This window comes from Spea bombifrons, chromosome 2 (assembly GCF_027358695.1).
Source record: "Spea bombifrons isolate aSpeBom1 chromosome 2, aSpeBom1.2.pri, whole genome shotgun sequence".
Lineage (NCBI taxonomy): Eukaryota > Metazoa > Chordata > Amphibia > Anura > Pelobatidae > Spea > Spea bombifrons.
The window spans coordinates 22792089-22817843 of NC_071088.1; the positions used below are offsets into that span (position 1 = coordinate 22792089).

Here is a 25755-nt window from a genome sequence, read left to right on the forward strand (position 1 = left end):
CATTGCAATGCAAGATGGTTGATGTCAGCCGTCGCTTCTGACCAGAGGGGCTTCCAGAGTAGCATCACGTTTATAGTGCGTGCTACTTCCCGTGCTCCCCATCTCTGGGTCTCATAAGATAGAACAGTCTTTGTTTTCTTTGACTTTATCTTAATTTCACACAATCGTCGCTGGCCCTGAAGACCTTTGGTACACATTATAAACTTTACTATATGAGTTTCAAAATCTGTGCAGTGTGGAACCCTTAAGTCGCAGTAGAAAAAATGGTCAGTTCAGGAACACAAACCTGGAGGGAAGTGAAATGGAATAGTGATTTGGGATTACTAGCTCTGAAGATTGTGTCTTCTCCAGATGGTTAACCTTTTGACAGTTTTAATATCTGTCTAGTCAACCTCTTCTAATACTTAAATTCCAATTAAAAAAGGTCCTTTACATTTAATAGTGGAGTTATCTGGAACCCACAATGACCTCTGATAAATGTGGAGACATTTTTTTGGTCATTCAATATCATGCCGGTCATTCAACTTTATTATTAAACAGATTAAAAACTGGGCAATATTGTTTTACAATTTAACAAAAATAAAAATCAAGCCTGAAGCAAATGGCAAATTTCCATCTAATAACTAGTCCCTTTTTAATTTGCCTGGAACATATTATTATATTCTCAGGTTACGCAATTTTTTCTATTTATTTTTTTAATGGTTAAACATGATATGTCTAACTTTTCCTATTTAATTTTTTTTTTTTCTGGAACTACATTGATTTTCCGTATTGTGCGAGAAGAGTATAGGAAAATTCCAGAGCTCCTTCCATATCTAGAGGTAGCGCTCATTCTTCCAGAGCCGTGCTTTGTTGTTGTTGCAGCTGAGAGCCCTAGAAATTCCATTTGTCCCAACGAGCCAGGAAAGCCACCAGCACATGCCAAACATTTGGAGCTGCGCTGATAGCTCTCAACGGAAGTGCACCCTAAGTTTCCTCTTGGATCCCTTGCTATAGGCATTTGTTAGATGCAGAAGAGAAAAGCACATAACTATGAAATTATGTATTTTTCACGAGGTATAATCAGTCAGCAGTTCCATTGTAAAGCCTAGAAGTGTTTTCTCAGAAACATTCTTTCCTCCAATGCGCGGGAACTAGTAACGTATGTTTACAGGAGCCAATTCCGGAAACATTTTGAGTATTTTATACATTTGAATTTCTTTTTTTATCCAGTGTTCTTGCTCTGTCGTGTCCTTGAATATGTAAAGTTAGATTGTACCAGTAATCGGGAAGTACGCGGTGCTTTCTGGGAACGCTTTTGGGTCTGTTCACTAAAGGGCGATTTGACAGGAGATCTGTGGTTTAACTCCTTGACTTCGCTTTAAGTAATGAAGGGCCAACCCTAGAAAGCTTCTGCTACTAGAAGAGCTTGGCTGGCCCCATATAAAGCATACTTAAATCAACAAGATTTCTTCACCTCAATCCTTCTAGGTGCTCGGTACTTCAAACTAGATGGATTTAATGTTTTGTAGATGCGCTGTTTTATACATATCTGCTTCTATTTCTGCCACAGTTGACCTGCTAATCCTTTCTACACATCTTTCAGTATCTTTTAGTTTTTCCCCAGCGATGTCAGTTTAGTTTTATTGTGTATGGGACAAACATTTAGCTTGGTCAATTGCAACCATGTCTTTTTAAATACACGGTCATATATTTAGTTTTAGGAAAAGAAAAAAGGCAAAATTTAGTGTTTTACCCCGAGCCCATTTCCCCACCTCAGCTAGTTGCTATGCAGGAGATGCTTTTTGCTGGCTGAGCAGAAGCTGCTGGCAGGAGCCTGTTCAGCCAATCAAGAATTGTCTGACCATGGAGTAGGAGGAGCTACGTGAGGTAACTGCTCTTTTTTTCTATTTCGCAAGAATGCATGTTATGATGCTCATACTTTTATATGAATTCTTCTTTAGTTGGGATGTCAGGAACAATAACCTCTCTCTTTTAAGTGTGGCTATAACAGTCTTAGGTGCTTTTATAAATAATTATTTTAGCTGCACTCTGACCAAATATCTGCTGGATATATCCAGCATGCAGCCTTGACACCGCTTAACCGTTGTATGGTCCTTCAGATGTTTGCACTTTTAAGTGGCCTTTTATAAGGATGCATTGACAGTGCTTTTGAAAAGGAATCTGTGTGGTGATACAAAACCCAACATTGGCTATAAATAACCATTAACAAGCGTGAAAGAGACAAGGAGCTCCAGGAAGTGATGATTAGTTAAATGCAAGGATTGCGTTGTGTGTTGGAACTGGTATCCTTGGGCTTTTTGTCTCTGTTTCTTTGGGCATTATAAGGATCTCTTAAGTAGACTTTCTTCACTTAGATATTCCTTCGGTACCAGATTGCAAACCACTTATGTCTGACTTGGCCTTATATAGTAATTTCCCAAGATTAGATACCATCCCCAGCAATTGTGTTCACTGAAGAGGGAGGAAATCCTGTTTCCTTTAGCTCGGGAGCAGGAACTAAGCAGCATTCACCAAATGGGCAGCTCAGCTGTAACCCTTCTGATGCTAAAATTACATGTAAGTATACATGGCAGTGAAAGTGCAAATGCCTGTTGTCCATTCAGTTCTACCCAGTACAACTAGTGTAAATCACAGCAAATTGGGTCATAAAACAGATATTTTTAACATATCTAAGTCTGCATAATTATGTTTTGGGGTTATATATTATATATCTAGTTGCTCATAATTAAAATGTGGGTACAAGGCTTATACCATGCCAAACTAGAGCATGTATTCTTTAGTTATTGGAGTTGGAAAATAAGTCTTGTCTCATTTTACGCTTCCTCTGGCATTAGCATATAAACCTCTTGCACATGCTCAGTAACACTCCTGTCGAAGTCACAGAAGCAGCAGCCAATAACATGTATTCCTGCAAAACTTCAGTGTTGAGGTAGCAAGCATGTGATTGGCCGTTGCTAATCCAATTGATTTCAGTTTCAGCTCAGATCCCTTTGACTCGAGTTCTGCTGAGCATATACAGGAAGTGTACTGCGGTATGCTCCCTGCTTTTAGCAGAGGCAGCGGGGGGAGGAGTTAAATGATTTGCATGCAGTATAGTGTGCAAAAGTCCAGGCAAAATGGACTCCCTAAAGTTAGGGACAGGGTGCCCTTTTAATATCTCTGTCCCATCAAAAAAAGTGACACCACTGTTTCTTAAAGTCTAGTAATATGGATATGATTGAGTGATACATTTGCAATTAAAAGTTTTATTGATACAAATTCTTATGCTTCTACTGTATTTATTTGACATTATGACAAAATGACTCGGAGTCAGATGTAACACTTTTCAATTGGCTATACGGCGGAGCCAATTAACAAAATATAGTATTACATTGTATCAGCAGTAAAACATACCTGCCGAACAGTTATGTAAAGTAATTTGTTACAGGTAGGAGTGACGGTGAGAGGTGTCCAGTGGCTCTTTTACTTGGCAAAGATCGCACCTGATGATCTCTTTCGTAGAGTCGCCTCTACGGCTATTTTGCATAATAAAATAAACATAAACCTTTTATTAAAAAAAAAAAAATGTAGTCAAATATTTCAGCCAACATTAAAATAAACACTCGGGTTATATCCTTTTCCAGTGTAATAAAATATCTTTGTGATTACATTCGGAAAACAAATGTCCACTGCAAGTGAGGAGACGTTTGCACGGACAGAAATATAGCCGCTTTTGGTAGTGGCCAACAATTTCCTTTACCGTCCTGCTCTGGTTATCCCTTTGAGAAACTAGAGATGAAAGGATTTACTCTAAAACGCTGTAAATGTATACTTAACGCAAAGTCCATGTATACTGATCAGTATTGCTAAGGCCATTTTTAAACCTGGCAATGCCTCTAATGAGCTTCGTGGACGAGCCCAGGAACATTTACTATGTCGAACTTTTCACTTTGTAAATCTATTCCATTTTCATGTTTGACTAACAAAATTTGCAAGAACATTTATAAATAACACAAGCAGAGTCATTTTTAATGAGGGAATAATTTAGTAGGAATGGAATTTCCTTTTTGGGGATGACACATACAAGGACCTTTTGGACAATGACTTTTATTTTGAACATGAAAAACGTGGAAAATGTTTCCATGGCTTTAAGGACCCGAACCTGTTGTCTAGTTGTTCCTGCTAGGCCAGTGTCTTTTATTAACCAGTGAAACACTGTTATGTTTAAAATAAACCACCACACGCCTAATTATAATAGGAGTGAGTATGCATCCTTCCTTTCTTCCATATGTATTAAGTTATGTAGTTAAGAGAAGTCAAATGGGGGAAGTAATATAGGGGTATATACATCGTTTCAGTACACCTTCTTTATCTGCAGATATGGAGGTCGCCGTTGTGAGGCGTTATAAGATAGTTGTCGCTACCTACCTAGTTGGCACTCTGAGCTTATTCTTTATGAAAACTTTTGACTAATTAAAGCCTAGAAGTTTCTCCAGAACTCCCACTTATAAGGATTAAAGGCTTAGGAATTGTCTCCCTTCAAAGCCCAGCAAGCTGCCTGTCTCGGCTCAGTATATTGGTAGGCATCGTAAGCTAACTTCAGTCTTGGCAAAATACCTATTGCATAGGCAGGCAAGATTGGGGTTGCGTTTTAATCATATCTATGGACCGATTTTAGGGAAACCTGCACACATTAGAGGAAAGTTAACCAGAAATGACCAGTAATAAAAACATTTTCTCAAATAACATGTTTAGATCTTCCAACTTTTTAAGCATATTTATTTTCTTCTGCACGCCTTAACGCAAGCAGAGTGACTTTCATAGCGCAGCTCGACATCCATTCGGGGTGTTTAAGACGACCATCTCCTATTGGAAGGCAGTCTTTCCACTTCTTTCTTTTCGCTGTAGCCAGAGAGCCGTTAACGCTCACATTTTCCAGTGGAAACATATTTTCCCCTTAAAAGGAAGCGGCGGTGCCTCGCAGGGCAGGCACAGACTGGGAAAGCCGTGCTGCCTCCAGACTCCGCTGAAAGACATGTACGGCAGCAGAGCTCATTCTGTTGGGCTTGTGTTACTATTCAGGAGAGAACTGTAGGATGCCTACATTTACAGTAACAGGATTTGCTGGCCTGCTTTTGTTAAAACCCTTAAGGAGAGCATTTTTAAGAATGGGTTAAATTGCACATACCGTCTCTTTATCTTTTACTATTCTTGAGAATCTACCCCCCCTCTTCAACAAGTTATCTCCCGGTCATTGCAGTGACGCAGATGCTTAATGGCGATTTGCATTCAGAATGGCTCAGAATTAGAAACTGTTTTTAAATTGATACCAAACCAGAGATTAATCGGGGGCATTCTTTTAAGTTCATGTGAGGTTTCCCCTACATTTGCTTCTAGTGTCTGCAGTTAAAGAAGACATTTGATCAAGGTTTCAATTGGGCCTTAAGGTTTCTCCAGAACAAAGCAGACGTGTATGGGAAAACACTATTGAGTTATTTGCCCCGGAGTACTTAAATCATTACTCCGGTTCTGCTGCATAATGACCCCAGTGCGTGTTTTACGATGATGTATTCTGAGTTTATGGCTTCATAATCTGCCTGGGTTTCCTGCATTTCTAACCAGTGATGAGAATGTATTAAGAAAAAAGTTGTGTTTGGATTTGTAAGAGTTACAGCAGACCTTTGGGGTTGGTGTTCGTAATAAAAGTACATTAATGGGCGCTTTAAAAGTTGATCACTCATGACTGGCACACCCTTTCAGTCCAACTTATTCTGTTTCCTGTAAGACATCCGTGCATGGTCTTGTGATTCGGTTGCTGGAAGCTTTACCCATGGAAGGATTAACTCTTTGCGCATAAAACAAAATATTAGAATGTATTAGAATATATAAAGTGTTACAAACTTTTGGATCATGGACACCATGTTTATGTGTAGTAGTAAACGTGCAACTTGGAACAAATATGCCTTTTCTCATTTTCAGATTTCTGAGCAAAAAAGCATAGCAAGATGAGCTGTCAGAAGTGTGATGGGGGTTAACAAAAGTTTTGTTATGATGATGTGAGAGTTATGGCATGTGAATAGAAGGCCTTGGTACCATGACTGAGAATAAGAGGGTAGTAAACCTATTTCAAAGCAACGTGAAGGGAGTGGCACATTGATCAAAATGGCAGTTCTTGGCTCTATTTCCAGCCTATACCTACAGCTAGCCAGCTCTGACTCACGCAAGTGGATTAGTGGGTCTACTGAGCCTTCCTTAACCAGATTCACAGAAAGCACTCCAAAAGTAAAGCAAAAATGGAACCATGAAATGGGTGTGGTGTGCTGCAGCTCTGGAGCTGCAACTTCTCCTAAAGTTGAGTGGGGCTGTGTGAGACACTAGACTGTCCCTTTAATTCTATCTTCTCACAACAAGTTTCAAAGGGGTATTATGGAATTTTCCCAAATTTCAGTATCGTATGTGAAATTTATATTTCTCTTGGGCAGTTGTGCAGGGAGAGGTTTTCGGCCTATGGCCTTGTAGGATTGTGACTCCTGCGATGCCTTGGTCTCTTGCGGAATGGGAAGAAAACGTGATAAATGTATATTATCTCTCATACTAAAAATACATTTCATATGTGTCCCTATTATGGAAGCTATTCTCCAAACTTAAAGGGGATTTTTAAATTGCATATGTCCTAGCTGAGCCATGGTTAATGAGTATATATGCAATTACCTGCCAATACCACAAAGCTTGTGCAGGAAGCATACTTTAGTATGCCCCCTGCTCACACTCCCTGGCTTCAGTGGAGGCTGCCAAATTAGACGGACGTTTCAATTTATCCCTAAAGAATACTACAGAAAAGTGTCTTAATAAAACATACATCTAACACAGTTATGGGGACTAGACTGTCAAATGTATAGATGCATCTTTGTGAATATTCCCCTGAACCCTATGGTTCAAATGATGATTATGGTGATTAAAGAAGACCTGTTTCTTCCACTCTCTTGTGAAATCCCTTAATTGCATTTCAAACATTGCGGAGTCTATACGCTCAGTGAAAAGGGTTTTGCTGCCATGGATACGCATGTACAGTTCCTTCACATCTGGATAGGTTTAAAGGCACTGTTTCAGTTAGTTAAAATATTGTGTTATGTAGAATACAATTTTCCCTCTGTATCACCTTTTCTCCTGTAAAAATGCTATGGAACAAGGGAAAAAAGCAAACTTAGCTACGACCATCTACTCACGGAAAAAAATCTGCCGTGGCATGCAGAAACCGGAGGAGTGACGGGCCCTCCAATCGCAAGCCTCGGCTATCCTGTGTTGTGTGTCGTGTTTATTAGGTTTGGGCCACAGCCCAAAATTCCCAGCCCCCTTTTTTTTTTTATATTCCTTCTTTTCATTCCTGTCTTTCCTTGCTAGTGACGCCTGGACTCACAACACGCAGAAAACAGGTCTTACCTTTTACTTTGGAATAAGGAGAACTTTTGTGTCATGTTCTGCGATGTACATTTTGCCTCGAATCCACATAATCACTGCAACCAGATCTTGCTGTGAAATGGAAATGCATTAAAGGCCAGAACTGGACGCTGTTTTTTTTTTTTGTTTTTTTTGTTTTATCTTTTTTGGTTTTGGTTTTCTGAAGCTGGATCATTACATGATGACTTTTTGTCCAGGCCTTTAAATCTGCTTTCTCTATTCCTCTGATGCTGGCTATCATCTTGACGCTGGGGATACTTACCTGGGACTGTGCAAGCAGTGACTGCCTTGGTTGACACATTTCTCACTGAAGTCCGGCTTGATTGGTTAACGACGATGAAATACAGAGCAGCGGTGAGCTTAATTAGATGATTTAACCCCAGCCTTCACTGGTCTGATGATGTGCCGATACTGAACAGTGTTACTTTTACTCAAAAGTGTCACCATATACTGCAATGCCCTACTGAAGTACACTAAACACAAGTGTATCTCTAGCTCACTATTTATACTTTTTGTGCCCTGTTTGAAATGGGGGTGTTGGTGATAAGGAGGTAAAAAAGCATGTTTTAATGCTCTGAGTCATCATTGCATCGTGGCATTTTACATAGATTTTAAAGTAATCGGAGGATCGTCAGGTCTATGCTATTCAATCTAGATAACATTATATTCTATTTTCAATAGTGCACCTTATCCTCCTACAAGGGCGTGTTAAGTGAGGTTGCTCCCGACATGATGCAAACGCTGCGTGTCATTTTAATGTACATTTGCCAGCTAGAAATAAATGGATAAAATGGTCTTTCTTGATTAGAGAATTCAAACGATCTGTAATATATTCTAGGCAATTGGATAGAAAATGCATAGATCAATGGAGATGTTCACTTCCCCTTCTTCCCCAATGAGGATCTTTCTTCCTGCATTGTGACTGACAGCTTGTGCTCACTTGAGACAATAGCAAATGTCAAGTACAAATAACTACTTTCTAATAATATTACTGGCAGTATTGAACTTTTTGTGTTTAAAAATGAAAAAAAAAAAACACTTTCCTGGAAGGTTTTATTTGCGAGGACTGTATAGCTTTATAATAAAGGTTATTATTTAAACTGCACGTAGGGGGGTTAGGTTCGACTTCACCTCTGTGACCTGGTGTTTGGATGTGTTCACCAACATACGTTGAGCTAGTTATGATGCGTTATAAAAGTGACAGTCCTACGGAGCCCACAGCAACTTATTCCTCAATTCAGAAAGTTTACTACCCTACAGTAAAGTCTGTTTTGCATTCTGAATGGGCCCGCACTGGCAAGCTGCCAAGAGCAGAGCCCCCTTCTCCTGTACCAGTACGTCTCAGTACGTTTTCTCCATTTCCTTATTGTAATAGTGCTACGGGATCTGCTGGTGTTCCATACATTTATAGGCTGTCTGTCACATACCTATTCTGAGCCCCCCCATGTTGGTTTTTGTCTCTCCAGTGTTTATATGACAGTAATAGCATTTTATGAGGAACGTGTCAGCATGGTTGCAGATTGTGGAAGGAGGAGCCCAATCCAGGAGCTCAAAGTTTGTTAACCTAGTCGACAGGTGCCAGTTGTGTCCATGACACGACGGTTCTCAGTCCTGTGCTTAAGGCATACTAACAGGAAGGGTTTAGTAGTTACCACAATTTTATCTGGTGTGGAATTTATAACATCTGCATCATTGGCATGACTTAAGGACTGGGTTGGCAAACCTATGATTTTTCCGACCAAGGTTCATTTACCTAAACTAATATGTTTGTCGCTGACCTGAGTTATTCTATTCTTATTATTAATGAAATGCAAACATTGTTAGGTGACCTGGTATGCTAGTTCTTGTTTCTGATGAAAGAGCGATACTTCCCTTGGGGGCATGACATGTTTGGATTGTAGACTCTCTTGGGGCTATTTATCTACCATATGGAGTGTTGCATCTTCTTACAATGATATAACTTAGGTAGGACATCAAAAGAAAGGTTGTTTTTTCTAAGGCATGGATGCCAAAGGATTTTGGGCATTGGTGCAGGAAAAGAAGACATCTCTGATTCCAAAAGGTTACCATTTGTCTCAGCATGAAGACATGTCGTCTTCACCTGTCTCTGAGGAGGAGGAAGAGGAGGAGAAGGAGGAAATGGAGGGCTGTCCATGTTTAACAAAGATTGAAGTAACTGTCACTGTGGAACCAGAGGTAACTGTCAGCTTCTAGATTTAAGAACATTAACCATTGTCCATTGGAACAATGATTAGTGTTTATCAATGAACCATTTTGCTATTGCAAACTTAGTGGTTGACTAGTCTTTGTAGATTTAGCAGCCAAGGAAGAAGTGTTGGTTCAAAAAAAAAAAAAAAAAAAAATAGGACAATTACACAAACTGTCAAACTGTCTTAAAAATGGACAGCCACTGTGGAGTAATATATAAGGAGTTTTAGAAAGAGGTAACCAGCAGTTAACTTTTGTAGATATTCAAACTCTTATTCTCGGACACTGAACCGATAAACACGAGCTAAGACTCATGTTGTGGATCAACAACCACTCAAAAACCACCCCTCGGTGATGATGATGATGTTATGGGAAGTTGGAACAGTCTGCAGCAGATCTTATAATACTGTTTTATTAAGGACAAGAACAGAAAATGTTTGTAACGCACTTATGTGCCAAATACAGAATGTCTATTACATTGCGTTAACATAGCTTACATGTCTCAGCAACAAAAAGTGATAGTTCGGTTTGCTGGACTTTGGGAGAACTTGTATGTCAAGTGAGATCCACATTAGTTATATGGATTTGTGAATTAGATTTTTAATATAATGTTCTGACTACACCCTGAATTCCAGACCAAGAAAGTATACGACCTCCTCATAGTGTTTTCTCAACAAAAACAAATATATCTACTGGGGAAGACCAGATACACATGGTGCACTACTGTCTCTGTAACCATAGGTGATGTTAATGTAACCTTTATTCTTTTAACTTCCCGTACTTATGAAAAAGCTGTGGCTTCACAATGAAGGTGAAGCAGACAGGGAATTGCTGCAACTTTCTAGATAGATTATAAACACCCTAATGTACCCTCTAACCACAGCGTTTGTCCTCTCTAATTTTGTCCCTCTACATTTAGCAAATGAAATTGAGTTTCTTGTGTTAGCTCCTGTGCTGTTGTCATCGTTATCTTACTTCTTTAATCTGGAGGCTCACATATCTTGGAAACGCATGCATTCAAATGCATACAAAAACCTATGTCACATAATAGATTCCTATTTAGAAACGTGTTGTAATTATTACATTGTCGCAATGGCAAGTTTATCGAGATACATTGCACTTCAGTTAGGCATTTTCCCCAATTCTCTTATGTCTAAGCCAGTTCTTATGAAATTATTTTGAAATATTGGATGTTGAAGCAGACAGACTCGTTGGTCCTGCCAGTGTCTAGAATTCTTTTAATTTCTGTGGCAAATGCAGAAAGGGGGGAGAAAAACCCTCTAAAAATAAAGTTTGACCCTTTTCCTCAATCCTTCTTGAGTTGCTCAATGTAAGGGTATATAAGGTAGCCCAAGGTAGCCATATGTCACAATGAAAAAGAAATATATTTATTATTTTAGCTGGTCCATTTCATAATTTTATAGTACATTAACATTTCTCTAATGCTGTATAGTTTTTTAATAAAAAAAATACCTAATATAATTAGAACTGTTTAAAAAATCATGGTGCGTATCTCCCAGCAGGATTTATTTTATTTAAAAGACCTACCTGGGCCTGTCTATCTTGAACCAGATCCCAATATCCCTTCCTACTCATTTCTTTACTAAGTACGCTTGTATCTCATCTGTTCAGTGTCTGAAGAATTCTTCTCTCCTTATTTGCTTCCATTAGAAAGAGAAGCCTGAAAAATGATGGAATAGCTTGCCCATGTTTGTATTAAAAGAAGCCAATCATTTTTTTGTAGTCTATCTCTTTAATCTTCGTTTTAAGAAGAGAATGCATTTTCAGCTAAAATCAGTAATGTTTTGAGATACATGGTTAAATAATTATGTCCATTTTTTTTCTGTTGTGACCGCCTAATGCAAAATCCTTTCTAAATAAAAATTAAAACTGGGGTATAGAAATGTGTGTTTAACACCTAATGATCAATGCCAGAATAAAAATGTTATTTGAGGGGTAAAATCCAATCGGGGTCAATCATATGGGCAAATAGTTTAGTGTCCCATACAGACCCCCAATTGGGAAGAAAAAAAAGCATATTGAAGTAAGTTGTAGGTACTTTAATTTCTTTAACATGTAAAGGAAATAAAAAAAAAACTTGTAGCAGGAATAAAGATACTTTGGAGCTGGCGGGTGGCAAGTGGAAGAATACTCTGGGTGCACAAATTATAAGATTTCATTTTTGCTTAGTATAATTGCTTGTAACTGTTGGTAGATTAGACTACATAGTTATATTGTAGTGCTACTCAAAAAAAAAAAAACAAAACCTTAAATGATCTGGAAGCCCACTCTAAAGTGACAAGCTGTTGTAGGAAGGTCTTCATACACCATATTGGGCTATCACCACTGTGTTTTAGGAGACTATATGTAGATTGTATGTATTCTGCTCTGTGTTGCAGTCGGCCATGTGATTCGTATATTCCGTCCTTAAATAAACTCAGCCAAGTGTTGTTTTAGGGGCCTGCGTATGTGCCGTTACCACTAGAGAGATCATGAATATCTAAGGGAAAGGTATATATTACGGATTGGCAGCTCGTGCATATAGCACTGGAAAACAGAACTCACCCACGCTCATTTTTATAGAAATATTAATTGGTACTAAAATAAAAATATAAATTAAATCTACTTTATAAAGGCTTAGAATTGTCTGAGAAGTAAAATTGTTGATCACGTGAGGGAGATATTCATAAACCATACTTTGGCTTATTTGTGGATTTCTAGTACTTTTTATCTCAAGTTTGTTGGGTTTTCCATTAGGTACACTAAAGGTTAGGAAGTGTGTGTGTGTGTGTGTGTGTGTGTGTGTACAATCTATTATGTATGGTATATGTTCTGCTACCATGTCCATCCAGATTTTATTTGTAATTATCCTGTCCTTTCTTTCAGGCTCCGGCAATCGACGGGATCCGGGTAACCATGGAGAGTGCCTTAACGGCTCGGGACCGGGTGGGGGTCCAGGACTTTGTCCTGCTGGAGAATTACACCAGTGAAGCAGCATTCATTGAAAACCTAAGGAAACGATTTAAAGAGAATCTTATTTATGTGAGTTACATCTTATTAAATTACCCATATTTCAATTTTTCCTATTTCGTTTTTTTGTGGCTCGTGCTGCTTTTTGCTTGTGGGTTGGATCAGCAGTGTCCCAAAGGGGAACATAAGTACACAAAATTGTACCCTTTCTAAAATAGCACATATTTTCTAACCAATAAAAAGGCAAATACACTGACTAGTAATTAGAAAGAAGACACCAGATATGTTGTGTCAAATTTATTTAAACCCTGTTTAGAAAAGGGTGTAACTTTCCATCCTGCCTTTAACAGATTCATGTTTTAAAGGGTGGATATTCCTGTAACTTTAATAAGCAATTAACAAATGAGCCTTAATATGTCAAATTGCTCTGCTTCTTTTTATTCATGGCAGTGGTGGATGTAGTGAGCAAATGGCCTTGGTGCAAGAAAGCTCGTAGGGACATACCATATTTGCTCAATTATAAGACGACCTTGATTATAAAACGACTCCTCAAAATTTGAATATTAATTTAGAAAAAAAGAGTCTGAATATAAGACTACCCTATAAGAAAAAAAGTTTTATTAGTAGATATTGACATGTAAACAATTTTTTAATATTTAATAAAAACTTACTGAGAAAATGCTTTTTTTGCTTTTATATCCTTTTATTTGCCAACCTGCCCCCCCCCAGATATGCCTATACCCCATTATATGCCATTCTGCGTCCCAGTTATGCTTTATAGCCCCCTTTTTGCGACTCTGCCCCAGATATGCCTTATACTCCCCTATATGCCCCCCCCCCGGCTTACCGACTTGTCCCCCCGTGCTCCAGACTCCCTGGTGTCAAGTGGGGACAGCCAGTGAATGTCCAAAAGGTCACGTCATGCCAGTGCTCCGTCATGAAGCCCTAGCGGACGTTCCGGCAGCAGCAGAGGTTGTCTGCGCACATCGCACAGATGTTCACCGGCTGCCAGAGAGGAGAATACAAATCTCCTGCAGCGCTGCGGAGGACCCTCCTCTTTGGCAGCTGGTGAACGTATACTCAATGTTCATATACAACCTTTACTGCTGCTGGCACTTCCGCCTGAGCTTCTATGATGGAGCACTGGAAGGCGATCCATCATAGAAGCCCTGGGCAAATACGTTGGTGTTAGGGTTAGTGTGTGTGTGTATATATGTATGTATGTGTATATATATATATATATATATATATATAGATATATTGATATATATATATATATATATATATATATATATATATATATATATATATATATAATGCAGAAAAGAAAAAAAAAGAAAATATAATTTTAACAAAACATATTTCTATTAACAATCATAAACTTTTTTTCCCCCTCCAAGTCAGAAAAAGTATTTAAACTTCTCTATTCATCTATGTTATGGTAAAAAATAGATACATAGTTAACACTGTATCTGTAGAGATATATTTTTATTAGGAAGATCTGACTTTTACCCACCGCCTAGTATAATGCTTCTGTAAAGAATGTTGTTTTTTGCAGTGATGTGTGTAACTTTTAGCTTGCATGGGATTTATAGTCCGTCTTTAATCAGTATATATTGTTCAAATGCCGGACTTGCATTGAATTCGTGAAGTTTGATTTATTTTTTGTGTAATACAGAAAATATTACTTCTACTTGTTTTTATGATTACTCACCGATGCAATTGATTTGATGATTTAGAGATTCTTTCTTGTGACTCTCCCTGAGTCCTTCCCTATTTTTATTTGCTTTCCCAACCATTTGCCAAAAACCCGTCTGCCCTTAGGTGGGGTTTAGAAGCCGTCTGCTCCGAGGACATCCATCCGTTTCATGTTTTGTGTCACAGCTAGGAGGGTGCATTTTCTGCCAGCGACTCACTTGGGAGGAGCAGGGTTTAGAAGAATGTTCCGTCATCTGCTGAGTTTGCAGACAGTTGCAATAGCTTCTTAATTAAATTTTTCAGCAGCCAAAGGACACACAGCAAAAACACATCTCTGCCACAAATAGAAAAAACATGGGGAATTTTGCACACAATTTCTAAAAGGGAGGATCCTTAAACTTTGTTCTGCGCAGACAAAACCTTCATTTAACACACAATCACGTGTAAAATGATTTTTTTATGCTTGAAAGGGCTTCAAATTTGTTCCCGAGGTTCCTAATGCTTCATTTAGTTAAGAGAACTGTGGAAGTGTATATAGAAACGTATATTAACGTTCCGATTACTGGTGATTCCCAGTTAAAGCCTAATTTAAGATCTGGCCTGACCATTTTTCATTTACGTGCCAAAGAGGTGCAGAACAACATGTATTGTGTATATATGACTGCGCACTATTAAAGTTTAGTAAACACCCATCTTAGGAACAGTATGAGTATGTCTTTCTCTTAGAATTTCGTGGCCAATAATTGTCAAGTGATGTTCCTCCTAAAGCTAAAATTTTACAGCTTGAGAATACACAACTACGTTATATCTTTGTAAATCTTACATATGAGTGTGAGCCGTATGACGCTCGCCAGAGTTAAACCATATACCGTAATTCTTACATAATTTTGAAATTTATTGCAAGCTACACAGAGATCTTTTCAAACAAGGCATATGATTAAAAACAGAACTCTTCTCACTCGCTTTAAAAAAAAATATTTCTCACTGAAAACAATTAGATAATATATTGAAAGTGGTGTTTTGCATCCACTGTAACCATGTTAACTGGGTAATGTAACTTAAGGCACAGGGTTTGATATGTTAAAGTAAGAGCTAACGTGAGTAGCAGTGGAAAGGCAAGATGCCACTGGGTAAAAACCTATAGTGGTGTGGGAGAGGAAAGTATTGGAAATATTATTTTGAAGTTGGTTAATGTTAACAACGTGCATTTCCATCATTCTAGGGTATGGCCATATGCAAAAAGATAGCTTGTACATAAGTGACCTTATATTCTTCCATTAACACAAGATTTCCATGTGTGACATATGGCATCTATGCATGGCTGCCATCAGAAACCTCTCGGTATAAACCCAAAGGCAGGACTAGACCTGTCCCATGATCACAATGGGGCCAACAGGCCTTAAATCTTGAAATTGGGCCAGTGGGGCCCCGAAGGAAAGGGGCTACCAGGTCCAATCCCAGAAAGAGGTGTTCTGGACCCCAAAGCCCACAAGGGCCCATGAGGAGTCCTGTGACAGATCAAGTTGGATGGGCCCCATATACGTGTACTGCTTGTACCCCACTGATGGCAGTCCATGATTTATTCATGTTACTGCTCACACACCATCTCTTTACTGCAAAGAGATCGTCCAGATGTTCTTCCATATGTACAGTGTCATACTGCAAACTCTCAAAGCTCCCACTGCTTCTATTTCTGGCTCTGTGATTCCGTGCTTTTTCTCCTAGCTGTGATGTATTGCAGACCTAACTCTGTGTGCTGCAGTTACTGTAACTATGTATTTTAATGAAGGGAGTGTCTGATTTACATCCCGCATTACAGGGTTCGCTGGTGTGCTAGGAGTACAGATCTTCTTACAGTTAGTAAGGCTGGGAAAAATTTGGTTTTCTCACAAGCAACTTCTAATTTACCAGCGAGGGAAAGTGGTGTTTACATTGGCTTTGTCATTTTTTTATTTTGCTGCTGGATTGGTTGTCTAATTGACTTAATCAGGTTATAGAACACAAGACACAGCTTGGGCATACACCTTATGTACCTTGCATATGTGCCGCCCCACCTTTACCCTGCAAAAGGGAAAGCGCAAGGATGCTTTACCAGATAATATACAGTCTTTGTTATCTGGTGACGTCAACAAGGAAATATCTATAAATATAATTTCTTTCTGTGTGTTGCATTTTTAACTATAGTCAGTGGGGGAGACTTTTTAATTTGACATGACGTCATCAAACCTATGTAGTTGTGTTTACAGATGTGGACAAAATTATTGGGACACCTGACCATTACACCAACGGGGATGACATCCCATTCTAAATACATAAACATTAGTATGTAGTTACTCCCTCCCCCCTTGCAGCTGTAACAGCTTCTACCCGTCCGGAAATGCTTTCCACAAGATTTTGGTGGGTTTCTGTGTATTAATATAAACTTTCCAGTTTTTGTAAGATTTTCATTTAAACATACAGTGTATAAAAGCATTTGTCATAAGCTTGACAAGTTTTTAAATTAAACTAGTTTAAAATCTAATGCATGTTCACTTTGTTCAGTTTTATTAGGACACTTACCGAGAAGGTGGGTATTATGAACATTGTTTTTTACATTATTCAAGTACCATTTACAATGGAATACATAGTCTTACTGGCTGTCTAGGGATATCATCTATTTAGAACATGCTTATTCTTGGAGTCATGGGGCTGTTACACCTTAAGTAATGGTAATTTAATTATGTAAGTTATGTTGTGATTATGTAATATACTTCCACCTCCTTCTAAGCTGTGAGCTTGTCTCAGTAGTGCGTTCCTCACCTTTTGTGTATATAAATCCAAATCGTTCAATCACAGCTCCCATGTGGTTCCAACTCTTTGAAGCAGAACGCCTCAATTTTAAGTCATATCCCGACTTTCTGCTTCAATATATCACAAGGTTGTTAAGTAGGCGATGGTCCTTCCTCCGTCTCTGTCTGTAACTACGCTTACAGAAAGATGTCCCTCTTTGGACAACTGAAATGTTGGGGGGTTATGCTAGCCTGATTGGCAGCAATGTGCCTAATGCAGGGCTCGACAAATCCCAGGCGCCAGGTCGCCATGGCGACAGAGAATTTTGTCCTGGCGCCTAGGTTTTGTCAGCCTCTTACATCCAGAAAAAATTGTGGATGTAAGAGGCTGTCACCACACGGGGGCGCTGCTACTGCTGTCTGCCCAGGAGTCTGGGCAGACAGTACAGCCACTCAGAGCCCGAGTCTGAGATCACTCCCACGGAGTGAGCATGTAGGCTGAAAACGAGGTTGCTGCAAAACCAGCAATCGCGTTTTCAGCCGCCACAGGCAGCTTCAGGGAAGGGGGTTGAGTGTTGATTGGGTCCCCACACAAGTGTGGGGACCTGACACAACACCCCCCAGCTGCCTGATCGCTCCATGAGAGCGACAGTGCAGCGTTTACCCCTTCAATGCCGCGATCGCGGCATTTAGGGGTTAATTCCCGTTTTGTACGGGGCTCTGCTGCTGGTGATCTGCCTGGTTCCAGGCAGACCAGCAACAGCAAAAACGAGCCCCCACAAGCCCTGTGATGACTCCTGTAGGCATGGAAGCCTACAGCAGTCATCAGAGACCCCCCCCCCTGCAATGGCTGGTCTTTAGACCAGCAATTTGAGTCCCAGCTACCAGAGGCAGCTTCAGGGACAGGGGAGAGGGTTCTTTGGTCTCCCCGTGAGTGTGGAGACCAGCCCCAACACCCCCCTGCTGCCTGATCGCTCCCTGAGAGCGTCAGTGCAGCGTTTAACCCCTTCAATGCCACAATTGTGTATGACACATTCGTGGCGTTGCAGGGGTTAACATTTGTCCCCACAAGCTTGTGGGGACTAAATATCAGTCAATGCTGTGCTCCAATGGAGGAACATCAGCATTGAAAGGGTTAAAAAAAAATTAAAAAAAAAACCAAAAAACAGCACTGACCTGAAAGTCCAGGGTGCTTCCAGGTCAAATGCTGTGAGTTTAGTAAGTGGGCTGATGATGATCAGATCACTCCTGACCAACTGTTAGTTTAAAAAATCCTGGCTCCTAACTTTTTTACCTGGCGCCTAGATTCACAACAAATTTGTCAAGCCCATTTAGAGATGACAAAAAAGTTTATTTGCAGATCAGAAAGTGGGAGAGGGTTAATGAGGGGACCAAGGGCATTAATGATGGGATAACAGAGAGACTGGGGGACCGAATCAGACCGAAGAGTGGGAGAGAGTTAATACAAACCTTACAGCAGCCTGACGTGTCTTCTCCACTCAGCTCTGAAGCATCATCTGTTTGGGGTAACTAACAATAGTGCTGAACCCAGACCAACTAAATGATAATAATAGTTCACAACTGTTTTCATGATCGATTTAGTCGATTAGTTGGGCATACTCTACATGCACCTTTAAAATATTATGACGAGAACTTACTTTTACCAGTTCTTTTCATTTTTGCTGGTTTCGGATTTTCTTTCTCTAATTTCTGACATATAATATGTATAAATTATTTGCAATAAAATGTGAAGAAAATGATGTAAAGTAAGAATGCTTTCAGAAATTGTTTAGCAAACTGCAAAGCATGTAAACAGAATTAAAATTTAAATCAAATCAATATTTGGTATGACCACGCTTTGCTTTCAAAATTGCATCAATTCTTTTAGGTACGCTTACACAATGTCAGGGAGTTTGTATACATGTAGTTAGTTGTATGATTAAACTATTATACCAAACAGGTGCTATTTATCATATTTAATATATTGGTTGAAACGTAATCATTAACAGAAATAGCTGTGTAGAAGAAATAAAACTAGGTGAGGAGCAGCCAAACTCGCTAACAAGGTGAGGTTGCTGTAGACAGATTAATATCAAAAGGCATACACCATGGCAAGACTGAGAACAGCAACAAGACATAAGGTAGTTTATACTTCATCAGCAAGATATATCCAGGGATAAGTTTCAAGGCAGAAAGGGGTTACTGGTGGTCTGTCCAAGCTCTTTAGAAGACGTACAAACAGGCAGTGTTGAGGACAGCCGATGCAGTGGTTGGCCAAGGAAACTTAGTGCATGCTTATACCCCCTTGCAGTCAGAAGATGTCCAGCAGTGCCATCAGCTCAGCATTCAGAAAACAGTGGGACTCTGGTACACCATCTACTGTCCTGAGAAGTCTGGTCAGAAGTAGTCCTCCGATATGAAAAGGCATATGATTGGCCCCAAATTTATCCTGCAGCATGACAATGACCCCAAACATACAGCCAAAGTCATTAAGAACTACCTTCAGAGTAGAGAAGAACAAGGAGTCTTGGAAGTGATGGTTTGGCCCCCACAGAAACCTGATCTCAACATCATGTAGTCTGTCTGGGATTACATGTAGAGAGAGAAGCAACCGAGGCTGCCTAAAGCCACAGAACTGTGATTATTTCACCAAGACTTTTGGAACTTACCTGCCGATTTCCTTAAAATACTGTGCGCATGTGTACCTTGATACTGTTCTGAAAGGGCACAGCAAATATTGACTTGATTTTTCTTCTGTTCATTCACTTTGTGTTTTGTTAAATGGTAAAAATAAACTATTTACATGTCTTTTTGAAAGCATTCTTATTTTACAGCATTTTTTTCACACCTTCCTAAAACATTTTGCATAGTACTATGTCCAATATTTGTATGTGTATAATTTTATTACACTCAGATTAAGTTTGTTACCCTGATGTTTTTCACTAACCATGTTCCTCCTGTTCCATTTTTCAGACATATATTGGATCAGTTTTGGTGTCTGTCAACCCATACAAAGAGTTGGAGATCTACAGCAAACAACACATGGAGAGATATAGGGGAGTCAGCTTCTATGAAGTGTCTCCACACATGTAAGTAAATTAGAAATTATCTGTGCTACTTTCAGTGTTGATTTGTTGTTGTTTGTGTTAAACCAAGAGGCATCCAGATAGCAAGTAAGTTTATGAAGTCTTAGGGCAAGTAAACAATTAGTCATGTTATTTGTCAAGTTCAATATACCACAGAGCTTTGGCAAGTGGTGGAAACTGGTTTTAAGCTTGCATTTTCATATAGACACACACTGTATTTGTGATCCTTACGTTTGTTTCTGTTGTGGTATTTAATTGTCCCAGATAGCCAGTAAGTATGGTGCTTGTGCTGTATTCAACCATATAAGAGATTATTTTATATTTTAATTACAAATGCCCCAACCCATCCAATCTTTAAGGTCACCTTGAATTAATATGGATGACTTTGGGGTTTATTCGCTAAAGGGAGAGTTGTGGTTTTAACTCCTTAACTTTACTATAAATTATGAAGTCTGAACACCAGTGAGCTTCTGCTGGCTTTGTATTATGTATTAGTTCTTGAATTTATTAAGATGGTAGCATCATGTGCTGCTTTTTGAAGTCGACTTCACTTTGGAAGTCAGGTTCTATTTAATTGATGTTTATATTTAACAGGGCTGGATGTAATCATGCCGGGGTGTGTCTAGTGAAATTTCAACTCTATTCATTGCTTGATTTAGTTACTAAGGGGGGGGGGGGATTCCTTTTATTTATTTATTTATTTTTTAACATAGGGCCGGGTAGGTTTGGACTGCAGGCCTCACTTGCCTTAGTCAAGGTCGGTGTTCAGGATTCCACAATAAGAAACAATTCTGCAAAAATGGCATCCATGGGAGACGTGGGATAATAATCTGAGACTTCCAAAAGTGGAACTTGTTTGGAGACATGGGTCACATTACATCTGGTGTAAAGCTTAGCATTCCACAATAAGTACATCGTAGCAGCAGTCAAACACCGTGGTGGTTGCGTGATGGTCTAGGGCTGCTGTGCTGCTTCAATATCTGGGCGGCTTTCCTTAATCGATGTAACAGCGAATTCTGCTCTCTACAAGAAAATCCTGAAGGAGAATGTCTGCCCATCAGTTTGTGACCTAAACATCAAGTACAGTTGTGTTATTCAGCATGACAGTGATCCAAAGCACACAAGCAAGTCCACCTCTGAATGGCTTAAAAGAAACAAAATGAATGTTTTGATAATCAAAGTCTTTGAGATGCTGTGATATGACCTTATTGCAAGCGTCTGATTGCAGTTTTTGGCAGCAAGGGAGGATCAACCAGTTATAAGGTTTAGGGGGGCAATTACTTTTTCTCATGGGTGATATAGGTTTTGGTTAACTCTTTACCTTTAATAAAATTTGATCATTTGAAAGCTGCATTTTGTGTTAATTCACATTGTCTTTTGTCTTGTGAGCCTTGATAATGGCTCTTTTGCCAAAACCTGTTGATGTTTTGAATAAATAAAGGTCTTATCTGTGCAAGTTCCAGCAGGTGTTTTCGTCTATTTTCACAACTGGTTAGTTGTATTGTGATTTCTTTGCTGATATATTGTTGCAGCAAACCAATAGCTACATCTGTATCATATTTTATCCTGGCTCCTCAGTTGATTCTAAATGGAGTGTTTATTTTTTTTCTGATGCTCAGCACTCAGGGTTTTGAGCCTCTACTAGGTTACTGTTCCTCTAGTTGTGTGATAATAAAAGATGCTCAGTAGAGATCATTTGTATAACATTATGGTCTGGTAATTCATGCTGGCATTATCCTTTAATTTTGGTGACTTCCGTATGCATGTTATCATTTTGTGACGTACTTTAGTGAGATAGGGTGTGGTGTGTAATAACCCAGTTGATACAATTTGCCTGCAGAAATGGAAACAAATCTCTGAATGACTGACCCTAAAATTCTGTAAATTCTAATACCTCTAATGCAACATCAGATTTGGCTCAAGACTTCTTTTTGTCTTTGGCTAATATGACAAAATCCATTTCTCTCATTAATTGCCAACAAGTGCTATTTAAGGGACTGAGCAATACTTGTAATGATCTGTGAAGTTATCATGGAGTTATTAGTAGCTTTGTTAAAACTTGGTGAGAAATCACCCTCCCAAATATATGATCATGTTATTTTGTGATGCAGTTGCCATTGCTTGATGGTGCGGTTGTAACAGAACAGCATTCTTTTATACGGTTTCTTCATCAATGGTGGAGAGCTGATTGTTGTTCTGTCTGGCTAAAGATTGTGCAGAGGTATCATAGCATTACATAATGCCTTATCGGAAATGAAATAAGCTACAGAAGAATCTCATGGAGATGGTGTGTGGGTTGTCCACTTTTCAGTAGACAGACTTCTGTGTCCATGACTAGAAAAATGTTGTGGGTTTATGTGCTATGACTGTGTATCATCTCTTGCTCTTCCCAACATAACAAGCTCCAGAACCTTAGGTCTAAACTTCAAGTCTCCATAAAATAACATTTTATTTAAGATGATGGGAGAAAAAAACCCCAAACCCTTAACGAGTCTTATATGGATTATGAGCTGGGGTAGCCCTTTCGTGTACTGTGAAAGCTCAGAGCCTCAGCGAGATGACAAATTGCAATTTCTAACCGTTCTTCTCAGACAAATTACTGGTGCCAGGAGGAGAGTAATACTGTTGGAATTTTCCTTGGGTACAGTTCTTTCTCTTCCCTTAAATCTGGAAACTTTCTGTTGGACTTGGCCTATTTGCTTCATACCACAAGGTTTTCATAAGTTATTTTTGACCTGTGTTTTTTTTTTACTATTTCACTTGTTGCTAAGTTACAGTGAACCTAAAGCACCAAAGAATGTGTGTATTTATACACAACATGGAATGTGCTCCCACCATTCCCTGGGAAATGTTTTTTTTTTTTTTTTTTTTTTTTTTTAAATAATGTATTCTCTTCTGTGTTTGCAGTTTATTCTACTTTTTTCCCATTTTTTGCTTGACTTAATGAGTCATCGCCCATAAGCATTTTTAAGATTCCAAAGTAGTGATCGGCATTTCATTGGTTACTGAACACGATATGTAGACTCAAACTGGAATTATAAAAAGATTGTAAGAATTTTTATTGCCTCATGATAAAATTCAATATGTGGATGCAAAATAAGATATCGCTAGCAAGTGCTAATACAGATAAAACGTATATGGAAATCAAAATTGAATAAAAAAACTAAAATCTTAAACCTTGTTTGGGCGCACACAGCACATTTAAACATAAATCCAAGGAATGATGGAGGTATATCTCCTAAAAATAATACTCTTGGGGCCCAAAATTCACATAGTACTTGTGGATATACCTCTTGTCCTACAAATTACATTACCCCTTAAATTTTTATGCCTAGTCCTGAAATACTTTTGTGCCTCCTGCGTTAATGTTAATAACTAGATTTATTTTCTAAGGCTATTTCTCCTCCCTGATAAAACATTACATTTTGAAGGCCATTTCTAACAAGCTTCTTTTGAAAAAAGGACTTGGCTAGCCCTGTATAATGCATAGTTGAATTGTCACTATATTTCCTATGCCTTATGCGTGAGGCTCAGTCCTTGCCAGAATTAACTTTGACTGGCCCTTAGTAATCCTTACTGATTTTAGGTACAAATCTCCTTCAAAGTCCCACTTTAGTTTAATATGCCTTAACTATGTAAGTAGCAACAGTGTGATAATAGGTGTTCTATGTATATAGATCGGTATACTTTCATCTGAGCGTACCTACAGGTAGCTTTAATATAAGATAGCATAGCCTTTCTCCCGGGGGGGGGGGTGTGGCTTAACCAATTCAAGGCCACTTCTGGTAGCAATTCCCCGTTGAGAAGCTAGCCTTGATTCCTGTGACCAATCTCTGGTCCCTTCTTATTCCTTGGAGAGGGGCATCACTGTAGAAAGGTTTTACGGCATGAAAATATGTGGGACTGGAGATGGACTGTCGCATAGTAACGTTAGTGTGACCTCACAAAACTATGATTTGAATAAACTGCCACTAGTGCGTTATGTTTTTCCAATAGACCAGGACAAAAGGAATAATAGCATTTTTTTTTTCTTTGTGGTTCATACATCAGCCAGAAAAGGATGTGATATAATTCCTTTCCACTCTGTAACAATATTAGGCTGGGCCATCCTTTTAAGAGATCACTTTGTAGCACCACAGGGAACCTTACTACACCATTCAACAATTCTTTGGCATATGAGGTTTCCAGTTATCCCATAAATTAAGGACTCAGCAAGAAACCTCATCTCAAGCTACACAACTAATTGCACTTCCGCTAGAACAGGGGTTTCCAATGTGTGGTTTGTGAACTACTGGTAATCCTGTGGCTACTGGAGAACAACTTTTGAATCGCTGCTGGACTCTTATCTGGGGGAGTGAGATGATGTATAATAACTATAATAATAACTAGAATTTATATAGTGCCCAGGACTCAAAGTGCTTTTAGTGCACGCTCTCGGAATGAACCGAATCGGCAGCTGAATAGCCGCTACGTAACCCTGATGTTACCAACTGAGCTATCTCACCTGCATGTATGTATCTATTCTGGCACCAAAAAACCACCCCAAAATATCATTTAAAAACAAACCAATAACCTAATAAAAGGTTTTAAAATATTTTGAAAAAACAAAATCATTCTTGTATTAACACATTCCATTTGAGCTCTTGAAGATCGAAACACTAGCACAGTCTAGATTATTTTTTTCTACAACCCATTTAAGTCATGTTTGATTTACACAAGAGGAACTGGCTAAATGTGTTGTGTGATGTAGAGACCTGGGAATTGTCTTAAGCAGTTGCCTTTCACTTGCTTACAGCACTGGTCTTTAAATACAATATTGTGAAAGATTTTAATGGATTTTGGTAATAGCTCTCCTACAAAAAAAAGGTATTGTAAGTATATATCCTGCACTTGTTGGAAAGCTTCAGGTAGTGTTTATGGAAGGTGAGCTGGCAGCTGAATAATGAAGCATTATGATGCTGTATTGGTGGGAAAAAACATGTTACAACTGTGCCGCCTGCCATGTGTGCTTGTTGCATTGCATCAGCGTTATCCAAAAGCAGTGTTTCACTTAATATTTAATGCTTCTAGAAAAAAAAAAGGCATTTATCTTGGGTGCATGACGTTTTAAAAGGAAAAGTAACTTATTGTCATTGTATTGAATTTAATTAACGTAATGTTATATTTATGCACATGCCCATGTGCTACCATTTTTCAATATTTAGGGGCAACATGACAGCTCATCATTTCAACTTCAGTTTGGTCCAGTAGATATCTAAATTCAGGGAAGTTGAGCTCCCTTTGAGATTTGGGGAATCAGTAACATCAGGCATCGCTAGAGGTTTTAGATACCAAAAGAAAGTGCTAAAGAACCAGCAACCTTTCGCTCCATAGAGAAAAGCTGGAGAAAAGTGTGTGTGTGTGTGGGTGTGTGTGTGTGGGTGTGTGTTGGTGGTTGTGTCTTACCGCATCATGGTGTCACTTAGCACTTAGTTTGCAAGTGGTGTTCCTTTAAGCAACAACATTTACCTCCGATGTTCTGGTGTGATTGAGCCAGATACTTGCATATTCATTAAGCAGGTATAGTTTTTTTGTGATTACATCCC

General features: G+C 39.0%; 1 protein-coding gene across 3 annotated transcripts in view; it reads left to right on the forward strand.

The window, feature by feature from the left end:
- The window catches only part of MYO1C (myosin IC), a 65305-nt gene that overhangs the window by 20386 nt on the left and 19164 nt on the right, over nucleotides 1–25755 (forward strand). For 2 of the 3 annotated variants that reach the window (XM_053457126.1, XM_053457128.1), the window contains exons 2-3: nucleotides 12535–12690; nucleotides 20058–20173. In XM_053457126.1, coding sequence (XP_053313101.1) covers nucleotides 12535–12690; nucleotides 20058–20173 — 272 coding nt within the window. Of the gene's footprint in view, nucleotides 1–7583; nucleotides 7795–12534; nucleotides 12691–20057; nucleotides 20174–25755 lie in introns of those variants that run through there. The other variant, XM_053457127.1, reaches the window with a different exon arrangement.